General features: G+C 34.6%; 4 gene segments (V, D, J or C); all 4 read left to right on the top strand.

The window, feature by feature from the left end:
• Window positions 1-323: 323 nt before the first annotated feature.
• Window positions 324-994, top strand: LOC128031372 (immunoglobulin iota chain-like; the record flags this gene model as incomplete). The annotated part of the segment is given in 2 exon segments: window positions 324-397; window positions 684-994. Coding segments are annotated over 2 exon segments (351 nt in total), but the record flags the coding sequence as incomplete, so codon positions are not given.
• A 9,289-nt stretch (window positions 995-10,283) lies between these two features.
• LOC128031334 (T cell receptor alpha variable 13-2-like) lies at window positions 10,284-10,884 on the top strand. The segment is given in 2 exon segments: window positions 10,284-10,446; window positions 10,526-10,884. Coding segments are annotated over 2 exon segments (387 nt in total).
• Window positions 10,885-13,645: 2,761 nt separating this feature from the next.
• LOC128031355 (T cell receptor alpha variable 18-like) lies at window positions 13,646-14,860 on the top strand. The segment is given in 2 exon segments: window positions 13,646-13,746; window positions 13,861-14,860. Coding segments are annotated over 2 exon segments (357 nt in total).
• A 5,680-nt stretch (window positions 14,861-20,540) lies between these two features.
• On the top strand, window positions 20,541-21,072 carry LOC128022776 (T cell receptor alpha variable 18-like). The segment is given in 2 exon segments: window positions 20,541-20,641; window positions 20,756-21,072. Coding segments are annotated over 2 exon segments (357 nt in total).
• The last annotated feature ends 501 nt before the right edge of the window (window positions 21,073-21,573 follow it).

The raw sequence follows: 21,573 nt of genomic DNA, 5'->3' as shown, positions 1-21,573 counted from the left end.
GTGGCATGCAAATTTCCACGATGTCGACTTTTGTACCACAACCATAACACATATAAAATCTTAAATGTAAGATTTTTTTATTATTTAGTTTTGTGTAAAGTGCATTTCACCCACTCCTCACTACATTTTGTTTTACATAAGCTAATTTACTTCTGTGAACCTGCATAAAAATGTATTAACATTTATTCATCCAATTTAATGTTTGTTTTTAAAATATGTGCAGATGTGAATACCATTTGGCATTTAAAAAAAATGGATGAAAGAGGAGGAGTTTAGCACATGTATCTGAGATGATCTTGTTACATTTTCTAGACTGTAACAAAGCTCAGTCCTGCTTTAGTGAAACACACATGAACAATGGTTCTTCATTCAGTCATCCTACTTTTGGCCTTGACATGTAAGTGCTTTTGTGTATTTATTGCAAACATTTGCACTTCAAAAAAATCTATAGATATAATATTTTGTCATCAATAATATCTCATGCTTAATTGACTTATTTAATTTAAAACAAAACTTATTTCATCCTTATATAATAAACATTTTTTTCAGTGGTACAATTTTAAAATCTTTAATGATAATGCAACTTCAGTTTTTAAGATAATTAAGTAGTAATTAATTTCAAATCACTGTAATTAATCAATTTCAAACAGTATTTGAAAATGAGTTCTTTTGCTCTTTTCCAGGTGTGAGTTTTGGAGCTGAAATCACACCAGACAGCACTGAGGAATCTGCTGCAGTGGGTTCAACTGTTACTTTATCCTGCAGTTATTCCTCTGCAGACTCACTTCAATGGTACCGTCAGTATCCCGGATCAGCTCCTCAGTTTCTTGTGCTCATAATAGATGGTATAAAAGAGACTAAGCCATCTAGTGTAGATCCCAGATTCTCTACTAAGCTCAGAAAAGAAAATCAAGCAACAAAAGAGATCAGCCGTGTGGATCTGATCATCTCCTCTGCTGCTGTATCAGACTCTGCTCTGTACTACTGTGCTCTGAGGCCCACAGTCACAGGAAACACAAGAACACTCTACAAAAACCTGACATAAATCTACCTTCTACTAATCAGACTCCAAGACACAACAATCACCATAATCATGTTCTTAAATTGCATTAAAATGCATTTTTTATAGTCATGAATAGCCTATATGTTCATGTTTATTTATGTATAGTAGGTTCATATAAATATAAAACAAAGTTTTTTTTGAGCAATTGTGAGTTGGTGCCCTACGCAAACTGCATACTCTGCATGTAGAGAGCGGCTGTACTGAATAACTGTACAAATGTACATGTACAAACCCAGAATTTTTCATGTTTACATGCACTGTAAGTGAAAGGTACACTGTCAGAAATAGGTGTACAGTAGGAGTAAATTTCTGTCCCACTATAGGTAAAATTTTCACTAACGTACCCCATAGGGCTTATAATTGGACCTCAAGGTACATGCATGTACCATTATGTTTCCAAGCATTAAAAGGTACATATATGTACCATTTCTTTTAAAGGTTAAGGTACAATGTAGAGCCAGCCATGATTGGCTGCTTGAATCTCAATTTAAAAGAACGTCCAGTTCATCCGTTTCTTTCTTTTAGCAAAGACAAAGTCACAGCATGGTTACTCATGGCTCTTACCATAGTTGGGAAGTCCAGGGGCCAAAGAGTAAAAGTCCTGCCATATTTTTGCTCCACCCATAAACTCAGCAGCTCATTTCACCAGAGGAGGAACCAAATCATTACTTCAAAGTCACAAACAAGTCTCAAGTTAAATCCCAAGTCCTCAAAGAGTTAAGGTTAATGAGATAATTAAGTTACTTATTAAATGATGATTGTGCATTAGTAATGAACACCTGCTGTTATTGAGAATTACAGAGGATCAGATGTTGCTGTTTAATTGGTTAAAATGATGCCACCATCATGGAGATCAGTGTTTGATTTGTTGTGCTAAATCTCTCTCTGTAGCTCTATATGAGGTTTTGTGGAGAAAAGAGACCAGTGATATGCAATGAACGTAGTCACAATGAGCTGGTTTATTCATATCCAAAATAATATATACTTCTTTTTTTTTCATATGTTTAGGTTCTGAATAACCATCCCTGTGATACTACACCATGCAAAAATATTACTGCTCTAATAATTTAAAATCTGTGTAACACATACAGATGTTTGAACTGCAGAACTTTTTAGACACAAACTGATATGAAGAACCAAGGCATAAATCTCTACAATGGTGACAATCAAAAAAATGGTAAATGTTGCAATACATGAAAAACTCCCATAATGCACTGCAGTTTAAATTATGATTATTATTTTTACCACTGTTGAGGATCATATGATAAAATGTTCATGGCTAAATGCCTAATCGTAAACATTTTTTTTGATCATAAATTACCTGCTAGTTCAAGATTTGTTTCAGCTTAGCACAAAAGTTTGCTGTAAAACAGTAATGCAGTTGCTTAGAAACAAATTTATCAAAAAAAAAAAAAAAAAGGCTCAAGAGCCCAACTGAGGCAAATACTCACCTCATTTATGGTAGCAAAGTTTTTTTTCCCATCCAATTGATTCCATCCAAGGCTGTGCTTAAAGTCAGTTGTAGTTCTTGTGTTTCTCTTTTCTTCAGTGATGTTGATGTGGTGTATTTTGCCGGTTCTCCCAAGGATCAAACTCAGTCAGGGATTTTTCTCTCAGAAGAAAAGACTTTATTTTAAGCAAAACAAAGTCGAGAGCTCGTTGCAAGGAGTTCTGTCCAAATGCTAGGTTGCATCTCATTATATACCGTATACAGGGCGTTTCCAAATAGTAAAACTTTTCCTTTAGATTACACTTTACCTAAGTCCCTAGGGAGGGGAGGTCCTTAATGTATGTCTAACCATATGTTATTCATTAGCCCTGTACATTCCTGCATGTAAGCATATTCCTTTCTATCCATTTATAATGGAAAAACAACTAGCAACAAAAATGGCTAGATTCACATTGATTATTCTGGATTGATTAAAATCTTACTAATAAAAATCTTCCACATATTCTCCCCTTTGAGACTTAATAAGTCTCAGATTTGATTATTCTTATCCAGAGTGCTACTCCATAATCCAGTCATATTATTTACACTACCTAGTGACTAAATAAGTCACATTGTATTATCACCAGTGACTAGATTATGAAATTCCACTCTGAGGGATTACTGGACCAAACATCTCTCTCCTAATTTGACATGGAGTGAGTAAAAGATCCAGTCTCCCTAACCCTTCTTTAATAGTAAACATTGTTAAAAGCATGAATGTGCAAATGGTTCAGCATTTACCTGGTTATCACAGTTTTGTATAAAAAGGCATAACATTACATACAGATACAAATACAAATCCCATCACACATTGAATATCACAAGATTATAAGAGTTGATCTTCAGCTTAGATACCTTATGTATAAATTTCCCATTATTTTGATATATTTGAATTTAATTTGCTTAACTGTGGCTTTGACTAGTGACCTCAATATAGGAAGTATACAGTAAAATAGTAAATATCCTGTCATTAATGCCATTCCTAAAAACTTTCCCTATTTAATTATAAACTATGCTCCACATGCTCCTAACTGTAAATCAAACCAGTCTTACTTTTTATTATCTTTTCCAACATTTTCTTTATCACCATTCTTAGCCTTTTCAATTTGATCAGTTCTTCATTAAATGCTCCCTTCTATAAATACAGCATTTTCCCCAAAACATAACACATACTTTTCCTTCTTCAATTCACAAATCTTGAGCTTTTCTATTTTGCTCTTTTCATTCTATTTGTTGCATCCAATTGCTCTATTTTCCCTTCAAATCTTCCTACATCCATATTTCCCTTCTCATAACCTTCAAATTCTTCATCTACCATTACTTAAAATTCTCTTTCCATCTTTTCTTTTCTATTTGTTGGCTCATATCTGCACCCAAGTATTTTGATCTCAGTAGCAGTCCCATCATTCTCTCATTCCATCTTCACCAGGGAGACTCTTTGCGAGTCGTTGCAATGGTCTTTCCCTCGTTGGCAAGGGTGGGTCGTTACTAGCACGCCCTTCATCCCTCACTTCATGCTGTGTGGAGTTGTTGAAGCTGGTTGGCGTATTTTAAGGTTAGAGATGTGAACTCAGGTGTCACTCTGTAACTGTTTTTCTGATTCATGCAAGGCTCTCGAGATCATTTCTGCACCCTCACTGGTTCTCTTTGATGGAGCGAAGCATTCCTTGGTCTTACTGGAACTGCTGTCACCTGTAAATGGAAAACTTAAGAATTTTTTGTTAGTGTTATCAAGCATGCTAATTTGTTCATCTTGCCAGTCGTCCTTCTTGGTGTGACCTGTGGAAATGTAATGTGGGTTGAGGGCTGTCTTGGCCCCTTTTTGAGTTTTCACAATTTCAATGCTGAAATTTATAGTTTCAAAATAGTTTCAAACTATTTTTTAATTCCTTTCAATTTTATTCTCAGCAATTTGCTTATTTAGTTATGTTTTTATTTTGTAAACTGAGTTCCACTATATTAATGGATAATTTATCTAGGCCTATGTTGCTCCGTAGCATATGCCTTTTGCCCTGGAAAACACTCAACCCACTTTATTTATTTTAACATTTAGAAAGACAATATTTCATCCTTTTGACACAATCTGATCCATCATGATATGCTGAAAAGGAAGTTAGATGTGGGGTGGACAGAGCAAGCGTGCTTTGCTCTGCCTTCCCATGTTATACGCTGCGCATTTGTGGCACTGTTTTTATTTCTGCCACAACAAGGACCTAGGTACTGACCAGGAAATTTAACCAAGTTCATTCATGGTCATTATTTGTCTGGGCATAAATTTGCCCTGTGGGCCCACATTCATATTTGTATACAGCTGTTTGGGCAAATTGATTGAATTGCCTCAGTGTCTCGTCAGACTCTCTCTTTCATGCCATACAACACCATCATTCATACTTTTTCACACATCACTCCCCCCTTTTTTTTTTTTTTTTTTGCCAAAAACTTTTCTTTTCTTTCTTTCCTTCCTTTTTCCAAAATCTCCTAGATTAATTTGTTTAGAGTATTAGGCCTAGGCATTGGGCATTTGAGAGAGCCAATTATCATTTCTCAAATGTCATGTGTTTGTTTAATTTAGTTTAGTCAAATACTTTTTTGTTATTGCTCATGAGCGACTCTGAGAAGAGGATTGGAGATCTCTGCATCTTCTTGGATCCATGACCATCTACATTTCCATCTGGTTATCCCCAGTGATGACAGCATATTTGATTACATGATTTTGGATCTTTGGAATAATCTTTTATTCAATATTATTTTATTCAGTTTTACCTTAGAAAATTACCTTTAAACAAAATGGAGTGACCAATATTTCTATTTTCTCAACCATATATATTTTTCCTATTGTTCATCAGGATACCCTTTTTTATTCATTTATTTATTCTCTTCTTTCCCAAAGAGCTCAGCATTGTTGTCAAGTATTCAGTTATGCACTTTCCCCTAGTTGTTTAATGAAACAGTCTTACTATGCCAAATCCAGCTCCATGTTTATCTGATTGGTGAGTCAAGTACTCACTTCTGTCTGTCAAAGTTATTATTTTTTCTTTAAGACATGAGGCTGGACTGGTACCTATTGAAAAGCAGATTGAGAGAGTTAGTTAAAACACAGAATTTAAGGAAGTGCTGTGAGACCAGTGAATAATCAAGATTAAAACATAGTAAATAAAATAATTAAATAAAATAATTTAAATTTGAAGCAGTCTCTATAGTGTTCATTGAATATGCAGCACCTGTGCTCTGAAGGGATGGAAGTCCTTCTGGTTAGATCATCAGCCTGGGCTGTTGTACCGGGTTGTCAGTCTGTGATGGCACTCAAAGACCTGATGTTGTGGTGTACGGTCTCCGTTGTTTTTCTGCTTCTTCTCAGTCTGGCTTCTGGTTGCTTTCTGCCAGAGTTTTGCATTTCATAATGTTCTTTTCAACCTCAGGAAAAGTCTCAAGTGAAAGATTCACCTTTTCCTGCTTTAATTTCAGTCTTCTCCTTGCTGAAGTGTGTTCTTCTCTTTCAGGAGGGGAGGGGAACATCCATTAGCCCCTTCCTCTCCTTCTCTCTGCAGCTGTGTTTGCTGCTTTGCCATTCCTCGACAGACTCCAGTTCATTGCTTTCCTTTGTCAAGGCACTGTTCCAGAAATCATCTGAAAGTTTGACACTCAGAGACTGCATTAATCAAATGTACCTATATAACTTCTGACCAAATTGTTTCTGAGCAATCAGCTCTTTTCTAATTTTCTCTTTTCAACCTCTTCTTTCAGTGGTCCCTTAATAAAAACTAAATCATCTGGTTGATAACAGCAGTTCTCTTATTCTTTGTTAGTAAAGCAAGTTCTTCATTGCAGGAAAATGGCAAGCATTTTTTCTTCTTTGCAAAATGCAGAAATCAGCTACCTTTATTATCTAAGTATACTGCAATAAAATAAAATAAACCTTTTTTTATAACAGCATGACATGCATATGGTAAAATAAGGACTTCAATCATCATTTTTCTTCTAAATTTGCATACATGATTCAGAATAATCTGGTATTTGTGAATTAATGTTTCCTAACCAACATAAAATAATTCCTATTATTGTAAATAAAATAATTAAATTTAATTCTTTAAGCAACTAGTTTCCTTCCTATTGTAAAATGCCTATAGCTTTTGAATCAAAATGTCTATTAACTTGGTCACCCAATCTTGCTTTCATTCCACATTGCACAAGTTATTTCTTTTATTTTTGACATTTACACAAGCCCAATCTCTGAAACTCTGTAATGGATTAACTTTCATACTGTGTCCCAGGGATAACAAGATACAAATTTTAGATGTCTTCACATATTAGATATAAAGTTTTAAGCACGTGCATCCTTTAAATTCATCTATTAATAAAAGTTATTCAATAATAAATGCATATCTTATTTTAATTAAAATATTATTATTTCTATATTCCACCATATCTGCCATTTCTATATTAGTCCATTTCTTGGAACATTTGTATTTATTTTTCTCTAAAACAACCTTCCTTCAGTTAACTTTATTGTTTTAGGGCTCCTGCATTCCTTTCTCAACACCAGTCTCTGTAACCTGATCACTCCCAAGTGATGGTCCAGGAGGGGAGAGCACCTCTTGCTCCACCCATGTAATACAACTTTACTGTGGAAACGTCCTCCTTTGTTCTCACTCCCACTACACTGGGCTCAGAAAATTTTCTCCCCTTTCACACAGACATCCTAAATGCAAAAATCTATTATAGATCTTGGTTCAAACTTTATTGATGCTATTTTCCTAAACCCATTCACACTTGCTACACTCTTTATTGAGCCAGAGTGCTTATTCTTGCATACTTTTTCCCTTTATCTAAGGGATAATCACACATTAATTGTCCTTTTATTATCAAGGCTCATAATACATTCATCCCTCTCAAGTGGATACTAGTTGCGTCCAACTCCACCCAGCCACCCTGAAGTGACAGTCCAAGAATGGTGCGCAACTTTTACCCACCCAACACGGAATTTCTTTGTTCACACATTCATTCAGTCCGGACACAGATACATTCACACAACAAAACACAGCTCTTCCTAGAGCTCGCTCTACCTAGAGCGTCCTTAAGGGCCCATCTATTCAGTCCTTCGAGAATTTCACTTATACATTCTCAAAGCGGTATCCATGGGACTTTTCCTCGCGATTCCTTAACTAATCTGCTTATCCGTTTATCACTGTCCTACCTGGCACAGCTATCCAATAAACACAGACCACAGCATGCCATGTCTTTCTGCCTACACCATATTTGTCTTAAATCGAGGTTGCCTTTCAAGGCCTTCCCATTAATAACCCAAATATGTGCATGCAGTTATTTCTTCTGGAGTAAAACCCCTTTTTCAATTTAGATATCATATTATTTTTCTAAATTTGGAAGAGCAGATTTTAAGTGTCCTTACCACTCAGAGCTGACCAGTCAACAACACACACTAATTATATAAGCAAAAATGCTTACCTTATTCTATGGTGGCCACCACTGTGTGTGTGTTGCTCATCAGTCAGCTCAAGAGCAGTCGTCCACTCTGCTCCTTTCCAGTCCCATCTGGGGTGCCAAATCTGTGGTGTATTTTGCCGGTTCTCCCAAGGATCAAACTCAGTCAGGGATTTTTCTCTCAGAAGAAAAGACTTTATTTTAAGCAAAACAAAGTCGAGAGCTCGTTGCAAGGAGTTCTGTCCAAATGCTAGGTTGCATCTCATTATATACCGTATACAGGGCGTTTCCAAATAGTAAAACTTTTCCTTTAGATTACACTTTACCTAAGTCCCTAGGGAGGGGAGGTCCTTAATGTATGTCTAACCATATGTTATTCATTAGCCCTGTACATTCCTGCATGTAAGCATATTCCTTTCTATCCATTTATAATGGAAAAACAACTAGCAACAAAAATGGCTAGATTCACATTGATTATTCTGGATTGATTAAAATCTTACTAATAAAAATCTTCCACATTGATTGTTACCAGCAGGTGTTAACGGCATTTATATCGTCACCTGGTCTGTGTGCGCAGTTAGTACATGATTTACATTTATTATTTCCGTCCTCGGACAATAACACAGTTTACGTTTCAAAAAGTTGAATTGTCTTAAGCATCCATCACGGTGTTTTGTTAATATATCATTAACTGGGTAATGAAGACTAGTTGGCCAATCAGCTTATACCTTGGTTTTCAGAACGATGAAAAAATATTAAAAAAAATATTTTATAAAATAATATAAATTGAAAACAGCACAGATTACAACCAAACCAAATCTGGTTCAAAAGATAAGACATAATTACATACATTATTTCAGTGAATATTACTAATCTTACAATCTTATTACTAAGCTTTGTTTTGAGCATTAGCCTCAGCAACTCATGGACATCAGCAAAGGCAAAACCATATGTGTTTGCTACATTCTTAAATGGATGTTATAAATAAATGTATATATATATATATATATATATATATATATATATATATATATATATATATATATATATATATATATATATATATATATATATATATATATATATATATATATATATATATATATATATATATATATATATTCTGTCGTAATTTACATCATTACATCATATCCCTCTATTTTTTTTCTTTTTCTGCAGAGCTTAAAAGAAGATACTATTAAGAATATAAGGGGTAGCAAATTATTTTCATTTTTAGATTAACTATTCCTTTAATTAGGATGATACATACTTAAAATATTAATCATGCAGGGCTATCACTGCAATTAGTTATGTAAATAGTCTGCCAAACTAAATATGTATTACTACAATGTATATTAAATTTAATTCAGCTTGGTGCATCATAATGAAGTTAGACCTTAAGTAATAGATACATGTATATTATTTGCTCTTACAGGTGCAGAAATGAAAGCTCCCAAGCAACTCAGCAAATTAAGATGTGGAAAAACATGTTACAAAACTACCACAATCCCTGATAAGAGTTTTTTTTCAGTTGCTTCTAAAGATAAACATGGCTAAAGTCTGATAACACTTTATTCAGTATAAACTGGGCTACAGTAATATATAAATAGTATGTATGTACATGATTGTGTTTTTGACAAAACAACGTTTATGCGTGGTCAGTAAAAAAAAACTAAAATTGACTGAAATAAGGTCATAAAACACATTCAGAACATTTGTTCACAAGACTGTCAGACCTGGAGCTTGTAGCCTAGTTTTTGCTTCAAATGTGAAAATCATATTGTTTACTCACTCACAGAAAACAATAGATTGATTAAAGACACTGTCTTGATTGTCTAAGACACTTTTTGCTTCGAAAGGGCACATGAGAGTAGGTGTGATTGACCATGAATATTATTGTGATTTACACCTGAGAAGACAAAGGCCTGCATAATGAGCTGCATAATGAGCCTTTCAGTCAGGTGTGTGACTGAGAAGGAAGAGTCACAAGAAAGAAAGTGAGGACAAAATAAATGTGTATATTTTTATGATTGTATCACCAAGAAAGGATATGTAAAGGTACTAAAGATGGCAGCCACAAAACAAACAAACAAAACAAAAATAAAGGAGTCTGAAACCCATGAATATTAAGTATGCTAATACTCTTTATTACACCAAATCCATGCAAAAATAGCCTAAAGTTTATGTTTAGTGGATTATGATGTATAACACTTTGTGTCATTAAATGGCAGTGTTCTCAGAGATTCACTAGGAACTGCAGCAATGAACATAACTGAATTTACAGAACTGAAATTGGGTTTCATGTGGTTCAGAGAGGAGGGACTCAGTGTTCACAGATCTGACATGATCTAATTCTGTCTGAGATTGTCTGTAGAAGTTATTCAGTCTGAATTATTCAGTCTGAACACTTGCACAATGGATCTTTATTCAGTTTTTCTGTTCTGTGCATTAACAGGTATGTACTTGGTTAATTCTCCCTTTTTTCTGTTTTATTGAAAACATTTCATTAAGAAGAACTGTTTTCTTTTTTTCAGCTACTGTCTTTGGAAAGGTAATCAAATCAAATGTTTTTTATGAAGAGGGTTCAGATATTGTATTGTCCTGTAGTCAATCACCTGGAGCTTCAGATAATATCTACTGGTACCGTCAGTATGAAAGATCAAATCCTGAATTTCTTGTACTCACTTACGGTAGTGCAAAAGAATTGGAGGTGTCTGATGTAGATCCAAGAATCTCTGTTAAAGTTGAAAAAAGGGGAATAATCCATGTGGATCTGAAGATCTCCTCTGCTGCTGTATCAGACTCTGCTCTGTACTACTGTGCTCTGCAGCCCACAGTCACAGGAAACACATCAGCTCTCTACAAAAACCTGTTACAATAAGAGACAAAAGAGGAAAACAATGAGGAAGAAGTAGCTTCGACTTAAAATAATTTGTCAGGTACAGTAAATAACAATAATAACAAAAACAGTGAATAAATCACAGACAGTTACCTAAATTAAAAGATAAACAACTTGTGTATAGGTAAAACAAACAAAAACATTCTAAAGTAGGTAAATATTTGGCTAAATAAAGATGAAGTGCATTAAATGCCTACAATATTGATCCTTTATTTGGCAAATCAATTTAGAATATTCTGTAATTCATAAAACTGTCACCCACTGCTCTGGGTGTGTGTTCACAGTGTGTTCACTTCTCACTGCTGTGTGTGTGCAGTTGGATGGGTTAAATGCAGAGCATCAATTCCGAGTATGGGTTACCATACTTGGCAAATGTCACAACATTTACTTTCACTTTCAAATGTGACAAACATTAAAACATCTTAAAGGGGTCATATGATGTTGCTAAAAAGAGCATTATTTTGTGTATTTGGTGTAATGAAATCTTCCCATATACTGACTGCTCCAGGTGTGTGTTCACGGTATATGTGTGTGTTCACTGCTGTGTGTGTGCACTTTGAATGGGTTAAATGCAGGGCACGAATTCTGAGTATGGGTCACTATACTTGGCAGTATGTCACGTCACATATGTTAGATCGAACCGTTAGAGTTGGGGTACTCGAACTTGGACTCGGACTCGAGTCCGGACTCGAGTCCAATTTTGAATGAACTCGGACTTGTCACGGACTTGAACATTTTGGACTCGGAAAATATTCCGAGTACAGTCGAGTCCGCGTCACGTGTAACAATAAAACCAGCATAAAATTGAAATGATAAATTAATGAATGTCTCCCCTTCTGTCATTTTACTGCACCACACCGGCAGGCAGAAGTCTCATGCTTGCAGACGAAACACGCACCACTCACTGGATATCAATGTGGATGGGAAGTTCGATTCTTTTCCGCGAACCGGTTCTTTCGGACGGTTTGATTCAATAAACCGGTTGAAAAAAAAAACAGTTCACCGGATACATAATCCATTGCGATGTATTTGTTATTAAATGAACTTACGTTTCGTCAGATTGCCCTTCATTCAAGCCCTCGGTTTACCCGCATTCATTACATTAGCACAAAATCAGTTCAGAATCAATCACCAAAAGAATCAGTTCGGTTCAGATGCGCTGCGAGTCAGTCGGCTTCACGCTGAATCACGAATGCGCAGTATCATCAGCTCCTCGGTTCTCGAATCGGACGCGTCCGAAAGAAACGGTTTTCGGTTCAGTTTACTGATGATCTGAAAACTGATACAACCGGTTCTTGACTCGAGAACGCGAATCGCTCAAAACCCTGGTAGGAAAATCTGACAGGGTAGGATAAAATTTCAGGACACCGGCACATGCTGCAGTTCAGTTTCATCAGCTGCTCTACTCGTGTTCATGTTCTGTTTACTACAAACTCAGTTTGTGAATCTGTCATCATTAACTATAAATACAGTACAGATATTTCAGAAATCATCCCTTATTCATATTAAACATGTCTTTAGAGTCTTAATTATTGTCTAACTTCCCTGAAAACCCCTTTGGCCCATACATAATCTACAATATACAGATTAGAAACATGTAGCCCCTATCTTAAAAAAAAAACCATATATATATATATATATATATATATATATATATATATATATATATATATATAGTTTTATCACACTTTCCGATGTTTAACAAAATACTTGAAAAATTACACGCATGCGCAGTATCATCAGTTCATCGGTTCTCAAATCGGACGCCTCCGAAAGAAACGGTTTTCGGTTCAGTGTACTGGTGATCCGAAAACCGATGCAACCAAGTACCAAAGACAGCAGCAGCAAACAACAGATGCTGCACAGCTCAGCATTGCAGGATTTGCAAGACCAGAACTGACCAAACAAGCAGTGCAACTTTATGATGCAAGTTCTCCAAGACAACAAGAAATTCATAATCATTAAGGATCTCCTCATTGGCTGCACTTTACCTCTGTCAAATGTGGGGGAGAGGCATTAAATAACTGAAATGTCATCTTTAACTGGAGGACAATATAGTGTGATACAATAATAAAATAGGTTCATTTGTATTTTCATGCACTTGTAATACAATAAAACCTTTGAAAACTTTTTTGATAGGAAACTAGTTCTGTTGACATAAAATAAAAATGTTCAATGGCAATGACTAGATGTAACAGTGGTATTTTTTTTATTACATTTTTATATTGCCATTGGTTTAATGGGTTGAAAGGTTAAAATATTAATAGAATGTAAAAATGTACAATACCAATTTATAATCTTTTTTAATTTAATTACTTCATGGACTCGGGCGGACTCGACTCGGACTCGGCCTTTAAGATCTCGGACTTGAGTCCAACTCGGCCCCTTTTGGACTCGGACTCGGACTTGGACTCGATGTTTGTGGACTTGGTCTTGACTCGTACTCGACAAAGGTGGACTCGGACCCAACTCTACGTATAACCCCTTTAAATTATTCTCATGTGCAGTAAATAGTGCAGTTTCATGTCCGCCACAGGATGGCAGTGTACATACACTTTCACATGGAGATAATGCTATGTTTCAAATTATATTATATACATACACTGTACAGCTACAGAGTAAATATTTTGTATATTTCAATATTTCAAACTGTTAATACTTCCATGATTATGAGAAATGTGAGGACATTAAACAGTGATGCAAGCCATGCCTTTATAAAGCAGGAAGTTCCTGTGTGTGTTTGTGACTGATCTGCAGTGACTCACAGCTCAGAGCACTGAGAGCCTCAACAGAGAACTGAACTGATCTGATTGAACATGGACAGATGCTTCATACTGATTCTCGTCGTGGGAACAGGTAAATTATTTATGAGTGAAAACAGTTGAAACAGTCTATTTACACTAGCACAGTATTTATTATTATTATTATTTATTTATTTATTTTCAGTTCATATCTGCTTACTGTTGACAGGTTTGGTGACTGGAGACAGCATTGAGCCAGATAAAGGGACAGAAAAAAGTTCTAAAGAAACAGAAACTGTCAAGCTGAGCTGTTCATATAGTGCAAGTAGCGGTATTGTTCGGCTTTACTGGTACAGACAGTATCCCAACAGAGACCCTCAGTTCTTATTATACAAATATGCACCATCATCGAGTGATTATGAAGACACCTCTGATGATCGATTTCATTCAGCTACAACACAATCCTCCACTGAACTCACTATCACTGATATACGTCTGTCAGATTCAGCTCTCTATTATTGTGCTCTAAGAGTCGGTGCCCAGTGATACAAAACATGAGACATGTCATACAAAAACCTGAAGCTCTTTTCACTTTAAAATTATCTACTGAAAACCACAGTCAGAACCACAATTTATACAGCTCTGAATGTAATAAAATATGTGGTCACAGCTGTGAGAGTCTGAAGTTGGTCTGTTATAAAATCTACTTATAAAAAAAACTTAAATGTTGCAACCAAACCAAATCTGATTCAAAAGTGCTTAACAAATTTACTATACCACCACCCAATATAACGTATAACTCCCCTAAACTAACATTATTGGTAATTACCAAAATACTTTTTTTCTGTAATTGTTAATCTACCAGTTTGTGCTCACAGTTGTATTTCTAATTGATTAATGTCAGATGATAGAATTATTAGTTTTAAGTTTGTGTGCGTACATACTTTTTATGTGTGTGTGTGTTTGTACTGGTATATATGGTTTATGAGGACACAAATGTGTATAATGACATGGGTACTACAAAGTAAACACGGTTTATGAGGACACTTCACTTCATGTGTGTATACATACACATATGCACACACACAAAAACATATACACAGACACACTCAAATAGTTTCTGACATAAGCATATTTTTTCCTGTTAGAAAGTAAACAGACTCCATCGGTGAGCGGGGTTTATTCACACTGTTGAGAGCGTGAGCCAGAGTTAAACAGTTAAAGTCTATTTTTGCCATCACTGTCAACACTGAAGACATCATGTTTGTCTTTACCTGGATAATAATGCAACTTTGCATGGGTAAGATTTATTCATTCAAGCTATTTGTTTTAATTATGAAAACAATCAAACAACAACAAAAATCATTAAACAGCCGAAAAGCTTAAAGTTATAGATCTATTATATCAATGTACTACTTGATTAATTGTGTTTCTTTTCTTTTCCACAGGAACTTATTTTGCTGATACAATTCAACCACTGTCTTCAGAAAAATATGTAGTTGAGGGTAAAAATGTGACACTGTCCTGTAAATACAGTACCAGTACTGGCACTGTTAACTCTCTCCAGTGGTATCGACAGTATCTCAGAGCAAAACCAGAGTTCCTACTTTTTCTTGATGAATATTCAACTAAATCTGAGCCTGATCTTCGTCTGTATTCAAAAGCTACAAAAGAAATCAAACGTGTGGATCTGAAGATCTCCTCTGCTGCTGTATCAGACTCTGCTCTGTATTACTGTGCTCTGACGCCCACAGTCACAGGAAACACAAGAATGCTGCACAACATCCTGACATGTGCGAAGACGTACATCTATTTTTATTTTTTATTTTTCATAAATGTACCTCTTATATAAATAGATTATGGAGAGAATGTAGAAGGTTTTTTTTGTAATATTTTTGATTCTTTTTATTTCTTTCCCTACTTTAAAAATAAAATTATTGCTAACCATTAGATGGCGATATGCACCATATATTCATATTATCAAGCCTCATTACAGAATTAGCTCCTCTTTTAATATTTAATAATTAACAAAATTATTGTAAATTATTATAACAATAAAATGAGTCTAGTTGAGGTTCACATTTGGTCTTGTTGAGAACCTCAGTATTATTTAATGTGGAAAGAAGCTCTTTAATGGAGCAGAACTGGGACCCCAGAGTCTCCTCGCTTTCAGCCGACAACATCAGAAACATCCACTCAACTCACTATTACTGGAGTAACTCTGGCATATACAGCTCTTTATTACTGCGCTCTAAGAGTTTATGGTGCAAATTAATTTTTCTCTTTGAAAATGAACCTAATCAAAACCACAATCTTTTAAACACAGAAATTATTAAATTATTATGTGAAAACATCTGTGTCTGAATGTGATAACTAATAAGAAATTGTTTCCAGACGTAATAAAACCTTTAGAGAAATAAAACAATCTGTACATTTCAGCTATTTTACTTATTATTATTAATTATCATTGTGTTTATTATTCTTTTCCATATGCTATAATTAATTATCATTTTACAACCGTTATGATACATCTCTGCTATGCATGTGCTCTAACTGTACACTCAGTTTATTGTGAATAAATGATTATTTAGATTAATTTACTTAGATAATTTATTATTAATTCTAACTAACGTCTACCTTTTTCAGTTCTGACTGACTATGTAGAAACTGCAAAATGTTTTTACTTTAATATAGACTTTTGTGGTATGAAAAGTCTAATCTTGGATTATAAAATTAATTATGTGTGTGTTTTTGGGGACATACGGATCCTTCTGGGGCAAAAACAGTATTCAATATGCAAAAATCTCAGACAATGGCAAAATTGATTAAATAAAAATAAGACATTACTATTATATACTAATTAATAAATAATGGTAGAAATGTTGGTAAAATTGTCATTTGTGGGTGAGTGATTTCTAGAATTGGAAGGCTATTTCAAAGAACTTTAATTAATTTATTCACTTAAAGACTTTAACTTTTTTTGGTGAACAGAAGTCTGATGAAACAAATCAGTGAAGATGCAAATGCACAGCAGAATCTAATAACGTCCTATATTAAGAACATTTTTTACTATATAATTGTTCAAAACTCCACATTTTGCTGTAAAACCACAGTAAATTACAACATCTAACAGCAATTTTCACACTCAGTTTACCTGGAATGAACTTCTAAACTTGAATCAATCATATGTACCTCACAAAAATCAATTTCCCTGAAGATCATCTCTTAATTTAACTATCACGTAAGCTAATGCACTGACGACCTGATTATGGGATTCAAAATTTATTTTGCAAAATCTATTTTGCAATCTACCTAAGCATAGGAGCTTGATAAAAATCCTAATATTAGATGAAAATTTCAGATGGCATTTAGAGGCTTTTGCAACTGAACTCTTCATGTAGATTTTTGAGAAAAATTTACAATTCAGAAGTATTTTTCAGATCACTACTTATTATTGACATTGGTAACTATCTGTTTAATTCTGCTCTTACACCTCTAGATCAATATTATTTTGGTCATATAAAATTTTTTATAATAGCACTGTTAATATTATTGGTTAATTAATTGTTTGTGTTTTGTATTTTTATTCAAAATCATCTGCATAGTGAAAAAAAAAGTTTTACTTAATGCAAGAACTTGAGAAGTGGTAGACAGCATCATCACACAGAAAGCAGGAAGTTTCAGTTTCAGTGTGTTTGAGAGTGAAGCTGCAGAGAGTCACAGTAACAGATCTACAGCTCAGAGCAAAGACAACATTAACACACACCTGATCTGACCTAGTCAACATGGAAAAACACCTGCTTTTGATTTTTATTATGATCTCAGGTATAATATGACACTTTTACTTTTATTACAGTGGTATTAATGAGATAATTTGAGGAAATTGTGTGTAACTTGTATGTCAAACTTTTGTTTGTTTGTTTTATTTAGGTGTCATGACTGCAGACCAGATTAGTCCAAATAAAGACACCAGTGTCATAAAGGAAGATGAGTCTGTGACCCTCAGCTGCTCATACAAGAAAACAAGCAGTGGTTATGCATATTTGTATTGGTACAGACAGTATCCTAATAAAGAGCTTCAGTATTTAATATATTCTTCAGAATCAAGTGAAGAAAGTAGTGAAAGGTTTCATTTGACTACATCAGAAACATCCACTGAACTCACTATTACTGGTGTAACTCTGTCAGATTCAGCTCTCTATTATTGTGCTCTACAAGTTGTAGCCCAGTGATACAAAGTCTATGTGAAGCTGTACAAAAACTCTAATTCATTTTTCACTTTGATGGAAAGCAACATCAAACCCACAATCTATGATTGATACAATATAATTAAACTTGTGGAAACACCTGTGTGTGGTTACTGAAAGGGTAATGAAAAGGAAACAAAATATAGTAGAATACTTCCCTACTTCCTTACAGTACATCACAACTCAGGGCTCCAAACTGCAAATGAAACGGTAACATTTGTGACCAAAAATGTTAAATTGCGAGTGAAGTTTTAGCCAAGGTCACCTCTGGCAACTAAGCCTATGTATTTACATGTTATAACTTAAGGATTTGCATGTGTAATTCCTTTGTTCCTGATTGTTTTGTGTTCACATCTTTTGTTATGTTCACTTTTTAAACGGAGACGATGCGGGTCGAAGAGTTTCAAACAGTCCTCATCTCTGCCACCATGCAGTGCTGACGCACACCTGATAAACACATCAAAACCACAATCGGTTATACACAGAAACTAATAAATTATATGGAAACAGCTGCTCTTCTGGTACATCCAGAGAGCAAATGACATTCCTAAATACAAGCTGAGGAAAAACAAATATGGAGGTGATCAGGGCTCTGAGTTCCAGGAGAGATTTCACTCTGAAGTATCATCAACAATATAATTAATGTTAAAATACAATAAATGTTCAATGACAGTCAAGCTTGCTGTGTGTTGGCAGAAAAGGGGGCAGGACTATGACAATCTACACCCATATTATTAATATAAAGCACATCAGTTCTGTAGTGCATTCATTAACCTATGATTTATGCACTGTTAAAAATAATTATGGTAGGATAATTTATCATTCAAAACAACATACTGTAGAAGGATAGTTCATTTTTAAAAACAGTTCAGATCTGAAAAATGAAAATGGAGATATGTTTATTGATCCTCATAATCATATCAGGTAAAGCACGCTTTTAGCAGTTCTTAAACAGTAGTTCAACATGTTAAGCAGTGCATTCAATCAGTAGAGAGAACATTTTACATCAATTACATGCATGTGTGATTCTTAACATCTTTTTTCACTGAAAGGACTTTGGTTGTGAAGTGTCTTATATTACTTACAGGTGTGTTTTCTGACAGCATTGGACCAAATGAAGAGGATAAGAGTATAACCAGGAAAGACGGAGAGTCTGTGACACTGAGATGCTCATATGATGCAAGCAGCAATGATATTTTGCTTTACTGGTACAGACAGTATACTAAACGAAAACCTGAGTATTTACTGTTGAAAGGAGCTCGATCATACAATGGAGCTGTTGATATACAAGATCAACGATTTCTGTCAACTACATCCCAAACCTCCACTGAACTCACTATTAAGAGTGTAACTCTGTCGGATTCAGCTCTCTATTACTGTGCTCTAAGAGCAGCAGCCCAGTGATACAAAATGCCTAAGAAGGTTTACAAAAACTCACACACAATTCTAGCTCTAAGAGTCAGTAATCAAACGTTGATAGTACCACATGTACCACTGAGATTGTAAACAACAGAATGTGGTTACACCTGCTGAACAATTAAGGACAGCATGAAAAAGAGTAGAGAATGGTATACACAGTCAGAAAACAATGCATAAAAAGAGTCACCTTTATCTAAGTATTGATATGATTACATTTAATGTAGTTCACATCAGTTTAAATAAAAAGAGATAGAGGATTGGTTGTGATGTCACTAAATCTTTGTTCCTGTTTACTTATTTATATACTAATGTATTAGTTAACACATTAGTTAACATAAACTTACAATGAACAACTCCACTCTTCAGGATTACTTAATGTTTTTAAAAAAAGCAGCGAGACTGTTCAAGTTTTTTATTTTACTATTTGCTTCGCGATGAGAGGAATAAGACATAATTCACCCCAAAAAGATGCTAACACATTGTTTACCATGAAGTTGTGTGCGGAACAACCAATCAAAACTATGTTAGTTGACCAATCAGAACACAGTATGCTACCGAAAGGTGGGGCTTAAGGAAACTGAATCTTTTGAACAGCTTCGCGCGAACCATTTGGGGATCTCTGAGAATTGAGGTAATTTTAAAATGATATTTTGACAAAATGACAATGTTTTTTTAACCTTGGATGGATTTAAACCTATTGTACAGGACTTATAAACAGTGATAGGAAGCTTAGAATTTTCATCTTACTGGCTCTTTAACAATAACTAGTTAATGTTGTGGTTAATGCATTAGTTAAAATGAGCTATAAATGAATCATGCATCTGTTCAGAATTACTTTATCTTTGCTCATGTTTAATTATTTATATACTAATGCATTAGTTAATGTATTAATTAACATGAACTAACAACTAACTATGCCTGTCAATAGCTTTATTTAATAAGCTTTTTTTAATTACAATACACATACATTTATTAAGCAGCTAACAACCACAATTATTAAACAATATTAACACCCCATTTGGGCACTGATTTGGGCTATTGGTAGACTTGGAAACCATCTAAACATCAACTCATATTTGGTGTTACCAATTTGGTATTTTGGTATTAACATGGAGATAATTTTTTATATTTCCACCTGTTAATACTTCCATGATCATGAGAAAAATGTGAGGAAATTGAACAGTGATGCAAGCCATGCCTTTATAAAGCAGGAAGTTCCTGTGTGTGTTTGTGACTGATCTGCAGTGACTTACAGCTCAGAGCACTGAGAGCCTCAACAGAGAACTGAACTGATCTGATTGAACATGGACAGATGCTTCATACTGATTCTCATCGTGGGAACAGGTACATTATTTATGAGTGAAAACAGCTGAAACAGTCTATTTACACTAGCACAGTATTTATTATTATTATTATTTATTTATTTATTTTCAGTTCATATGTGCTTACTGTTGACAGGTTTGGTGGCTGGAGACAGCATTGATCCAGATAAAGGGACAGAAAAAAGTATTAAAGAAACAGAAACAGTCAAGATGAGCTGCTCATATAGTGCAAGAAGTGCTGATGTTTTTCTTTACTGGTACAGACAGTATCCCAACGGAGAACCTCAATTCTTATTATACAAATATGCACCGTCTTTGGGTGATTATGAAGACACCTCTGATGATCGATTTCATTCAGCTACAACACAATCCTCCACTGAACTCACTATCACTGATATACGTCTGTCAGATTCAGCTCTCTATTATTGTGCTCTAAGAGTCCGTGCCCAGTGATACAAAACATGAGACATGTCATACAAAAACCTGAAGCTCTTTTCACTTTTAAATTATCTACTGAAAACCACAGTCAGAACCACAATTTATACAGCTCTGAATGTAATAAAATATGTGGTCACACCTGTGAGACTCTGAAGTTGGCCTGTTATAAAAAAATAAAATAAAATAAAATAAACAAACCTTAAATGTTGCGACCAAACCAAATCTGGTTCAAAAGTGCTTAACAAATTTACTATACCACCACCCAATATAAGGTATAACTGTCCTAAACTAACAGTATTGGTAATTACCAATATATATATATTTTCTGTAATGGTTTGTGCTCTTAAATCACAGTAGTATTTCTAATGCTAATATTTGTAATATTTGAATTTACTGTTTTACAAGAAAGGCTATTATTATGAATCATTTTATTATTATTATTATTGTTTATTTTTTAAACAAGTTTGTGTGTGTGTGTGTGTGTGTACACACACACACACACACACTTAATTAGTT

This window comes from Carassius gibelio, chromosome A2 (genome assembly GCF_023724105.1).
Source record: "Carassius gibelio isolate Cgi1373 ecotype wild population from Czech Republic chromosome A2, carGib1.2-hapl.c, whole genome shotgun sequence".
Taxonomy (NCBI): Eukaryota; Metazoa; Chordata; class Actinopteri; order Cypriniformes; family Cyprinidae; genus Carassius; species Carassius gibelio.
This window is presented reverse-complemented; position numbering and strand designations above follow the sequence as displayed.